Source organism: Zeus faber (genome assembly GCF_960531495.2).
Source record: "Zeus faber genome assembly, chromosome: 13".
Taxonomy (NCBI): domain Eukaryota; kingdom Metazoa; phylum Chordata; class Actinopteri; order Zeiformes; family Zeidae; genus Zeus; species Zeus faber.
In genome coordinates this window covers 7,379,485-7,384,484 of record NC_137198.1, presented here as the reverse complement: position 1 = coordinate 7,384,484, position 5,000 = coordinate 7,379,485, and the positions used below count along the sequence as shown (strand labels likewise).

General features: G+C 48.6%; 1 protein-coding gene across 1 annotated transcript in view; it reads left to right on the top strand.

Annotated features, from left to right (window-relative positions):
* Positions 1 to 3,072, top strand: part of efna2a (ephrin-A2a) — a gene marked incomplete at both ends in the record, with an annotated part of 108,939 nt that extends 105,867 nt beyond the window's left edge. The window contains 2 exons of the mRNA XM_080012729.1: positions 327 to 392; positions 2,948 to 3,072. Coding sequence (XP_079868855.1) covers positions 327 to 392; positions 2,948 to 3,072 — 191 coding nt within the window. The remainder of the gene's footprint in view (positions 1 to 326; positions 393 to 2,947) is intronic.
* Positions 3,073 to 5,000: the final 1,928 nt, after the last annotated feature.

Below are 5,000 nucleotides of genomic sequence, written 5' to 3'. Positions count from 1 at the left end.
TTTATCCACACAATTTTAGTTAATGTAAACGGAAAAAAAGTAGAGAACCACAGAGATGTTTTTGTCTATTTGCGCATCTATTTTTAGGGAAATTAATTTCTGCGCCGTACAAAAAGATTGGGACAGTTTTCTTTTCCCTTAAGGTTGTCAGGAGGCTGATGTCAAAACATCAGCCTCCTGATCTGCCCCCCCCCCCCCCGCGCGCCCCCCAGCTGAAGAAAGTTGAAATGAGACGCTGCCTATTATTGGTCCAAGGACAATCTGCAGCTCCAATCATTTTCTCTTTAAACTAATCTCTTCTTTCAATCTGGCTTCCCTTCTTTCAGCCTCTCCTCACCCAAACCATGTGGGGCGGGCATGTCTGAAGCTGAAGGTGTACGTCAGACCTCCAGGTAAGTCACGCTCTAACTGCACACACACACTCGCACGCACGCGCACACACACACACACATACACACACACACACACACACACACACAAACACACACACACACACACACACACACCAGTCCAGATTGACTATCAAAGTAGCATTAGGGAGGAATGAGAGGTCTTATAGAATGCCCTGGCAACAGTCTTTGCTCTGATTAACAAACCAGTCAGGCAACACTTTAACGCCTACATCCACACACACACACACACACACACACAGACACACACACACACGCGCGCGCACACACAGACACGCGCGCGCACACACGCACACACGCACACACACATGCACGTACACACACACACACACACACACACACACACACACACACACAAACACACACACACACACACACATACACACTGATACATACAAACACACACACACTGGCAGACTCCCATCACATCAGATCACATCAGACAGGCTGAGGAGGAGACCTTCTGTCCTTGTGGAGATAAAAAAAACCCCTCCCGAACGCGTTCTCCGACGAGTGTCGAGCGCCGATTCTTTTTAAGACAAATTAGAATCCAGACGTCTAATTATAGAAGCCATTCAAAAGCCTCCACCTAATAATAGGTTTCACCTATTTGGTGCGATTGTCGGCAGCTCGTCCTCCATCGTTATCCGTCGGGGCTTATTCACCGTGCATGGTATACATTTCCTCATGAGAATTGCTCTGGCCAAAGCAGCATCGTTTTGAAAACAGCTCTCATGTAGGTTTGTGCTGCGTGGGAGGACCGGACCAAAATCTGAAACGACAGATTGCCTTTCAAGTTATATCGTCGTCAGGATATTAAGATAATCGGTTTTGTAGTCTAAATTGAAGATGGTATGGAGATACGGCTCAAAGGCTCTTACAATATCATGACTAAAATATTTGAAAGAAGGTTTTAGTATGTTATCATGCTGGCAGTTACCTTGTAGTTCAATGTGATGGATCATTTTTTAAATATATAGGCTTATATTTATATATACTGTCTATCACTTGTACAAAAAGATGGCACCTAGCATCCCTGCACCCTTTTCCCTCTTTTATCTACACAGACCTACGTCAATTTGTTTTCCAAAAAACGATATAAAGCCGCATGTGTTTTGAGCACAACAGCGATATAAGAATCAACCCAGGGCGGTAACACAATTCCTGAAATGGTGACACAGTGGGAGTGCTCCAAGTTACAGTAGAGGCAATGGCCTCCATAGCATTCCTAGACATCCGTGGTTATTGAAGCAACATGCATTTCTGACTGACATCTCTTAGATACAGTTTAGAACTATCTTTATTTTTTTTGCGTCGTTTGAATTTGGGCGTCCGGGCTCTGCTGCTCATCGCTCCCGGCGAGGTGTGCAGCAAACACAGGCATCCCGAGCGAGCTGGTAAATACAGGAGTGATGAGCTCGAATCCCCCCATTGGATAGGAGAGTAGAGCCCAACAGGTGGATGCAGGGGAGGTGGAGGGGGCGCAGCAAAGTAAGCCGGCAACAAAGCAGGCCCCAAAGCAGGCGGGGCAGGAGGGACTGGCTACTTTAATAGGCCGGCCCATATAAGAGCGCGTGGCGCCGTCAAGTTGTCTGACACAACTACCTCCGCAAGCTCCGCACAATTTATTCTGACGATCTCCAATTGCTTTACTTTTCCTTTGGATTCTGCGCTCTGCGGCGGCGATGAAGACTATGAAATTAATTATTGCGGATTCGTTGAATCGGGATCTTAAGCGTGAGCACAGGTCAAGGACTCCGAGCGACGGTAGAGGCGACGTCCATGAACCGAGGTTTAAGGCTCCATCTTTAACACATTTGTGGATCTCAGCAGCGAAGGGTCTCACAGGGCTCGGGTTAGGGTCGGGGACTAAACATAAACTGTATACGCTGATCAATATACAGTATCAACTCCACAGTAAAACCTCCATCCCATCTGTGAAACTGTGTTTCTCAAGCGATCTGTGAGCAAAACAAATCCAAGTGCATTTGATTGTGCATCTGTTACTGCGTGAGTTATTATGGGTTGGTGCAAGCGAGTCTGTATGCGTTTGTATGTGGGATTGTCCATGTGCTTGTGTGTTTTATGCCTGTGCGTATAATTTTGTGTATGTGTGTGTGTGTGTGTGTGGGTGTGTGTGGGTGTGTGTGTGTGTGTGTGTGTCAGCTGCTCCAGATTCCAAGTCTCTGTGATTAAACTGTAATTAGGTTGGTTAAACCCCCTGCTGAGCTCAGTTGCTGTCGTCGTCTCCTCCTCCTCCTCCCTCGTTTTCTGCCGTCTTCTCTCTTTCTCTCTCTCTCTCTCTCTCTCTCTCTCTGTCTCCATCTCGCTCTCTTTCCTTGGAGAGGAGAGGTTTGTGGTGTGTCACTCCTTTCCCAATTCTCATTTTTTCCTCTTAATCTCTTCCGCTTGTCGTCCTCTAAAACCGTTTTCTTGTTCACCCGCTTTGTCACAGGTTGTTGTGTCTCCGTGTCTGTGTCTCGCTTGGTTTAGATATTTTGTCGTCTTTTTTTTCTTTCTTCTCTCTCTTGTTTCAGATGGATCGGGATACGACTCCCCAGAGCCCTTTCTGACGGATGGAGGATGTAGCCGGAGGCCGGCGTCCCTGGCCCTGTCGCCCGTCCTGGCCTCGCTGGTCCTGGCGCTCTTATCTTGGCCATGACCCTCCTCCACTCCCCACCTCTTCCTGGAGCTCCCGCCCAGGGCTGCTGGGCCGGGCTGGCTGTCCCTCTAAATCCACCACCCCTCAGGGAAGCCCTTTGTCTCCGTCCTCCTCCCCACCTACACCTCTATACAACCACCAACCATCCCGCACCGCCGGCCCTCTTCAAGGCCCCGGCAATGGACACCTTTCCCAGGCCTGGCTGAGAGCGTGGGGTCCCTGGTCTGAAGCCGTCTTTGGAGCTGCCCCGGATCCTGGATTCTGAAGACCTGGAGCCCAGGTGCAGCAAATGCGTTGCACCTCCAGCTGACGAACACAACAAAAAACTCTGTGCACTCATTTCAGCGCGTGCTTTGATTATGCTACAAGTACTCCTCACTTAATGACCGAGTTCCGTTCCTAGGACCAGGTCGTTTAGCGAATTGGTCGATAAGCGAGGAGCCGTTTTATTTCACGGTAAGGGGGCGTGGCCATTGCGAACGCTAGTGTGGTGAATACTGACAGACTGCGGGAACAAGACTGAGAACGTTGATGAGATGAGATGCTTGACACTGAGACGCCGCGCACACAGCGCGCACGCCACGGTATTGTACGCTGTGTACAATACAGACTGGTCGGAGAGCTGGTCCTGAACAGTGGTCAAACAGGCAGGTCGTTAAGTGAGGAGTGCCAGTATAGACTTTATGGCCACTGATGGGTTACAGTAGATTTACAAGTGGCTACAATTATCCTTGTCATTTCGATGACATTTGTATAATCTAATCACCAGGGCACAAAAAAATCGAAAGGCGAAAATACTGGCTTTCACTCAAATGGCTGTCAAACAGTCAAAAGGACATTTGGCCGTGGAGCGGTTCCATTTGGGAAGCCGCATAATCTGAATTCGGCGCAGCCACAAAGCGACATTGTGAAAAGCAAAGAGACGCAGGGGAAGAGGAGGAGAAAAGTAATGCAGAGGCAAAATTTGAATAAGTACAGCCACGGGAGATGCATAGCAGGCGTTCGCAGGTGAATGCACAGCATTATAATGGCATAAATTTCTCTTTTATAAGCAGCTCTCAAGCATCCAATTCAAATGACAAGTCTAACTGTAGCCCACATTTCAGTTGTGTGTCTGGGGTGGCAGGGCAGGGTGGGAGGATTATTTTCGGGGAGGGACGGGGGCGGAGGCGGGAGGGCGTTAGCTGAGTTGTATATTTTCCGATGGGTTGTGTTTGTCATAATTCATGTTTCTAAACAAAGCATTTATCACGGCCTGGCCTGCACAGGCGTTTCCAGCACTGTCTGACGTCAGTACGGTCGGGTGACTTTTGGAACCATGACTTTCTCATGTATGAATGTACCACTGGTCACCCACCTCGTGTCTATCTGTATTATCTTGACTGTGGTCACTTATGGTACCTTCTCTCGGACCGGAAAGACGAATGCGGCAGGGTTTTAGAAACTTGGGGTGCGGTGTAAAAGGGATAGTGGTGGTGTGGTGGGGTGTTGGGAGGGTGTGGAGGTGGAGTAAATCAGGACTGAAAGGAGGACAGGTGAGAAAAGGAGGCGACACTCAAGTTGCATGACCACTGTGAAACCTTCAGATCTTGTTTGTAACGATGATATATTTTTTCATGGTGAAGAACTAAAGAAAAAACAAAAACAACAAAAAAAGAAACGACGACGACAACGAAGCCGACGACGACAACAACAAAAACAAGAACAAAAACAAATCAGACACACCCTACTGCTGCCCTCCTGCGCTCCCCGAGACTTCCACAGCATCAACGGAATAAACAATCCCCTCTCTCTCTCTCTCTCTCTCTCTCCCTCCCTCTCTCTCTCTCTCTCGCTCTCTCTCTCTCTCTCTCTCCCTCTCTCTCGGGGCCTGCGGGTCTGTTGATGTGTCCGTTAGGGTTGTGGAGATAAATGGACCCGTGAGCTAA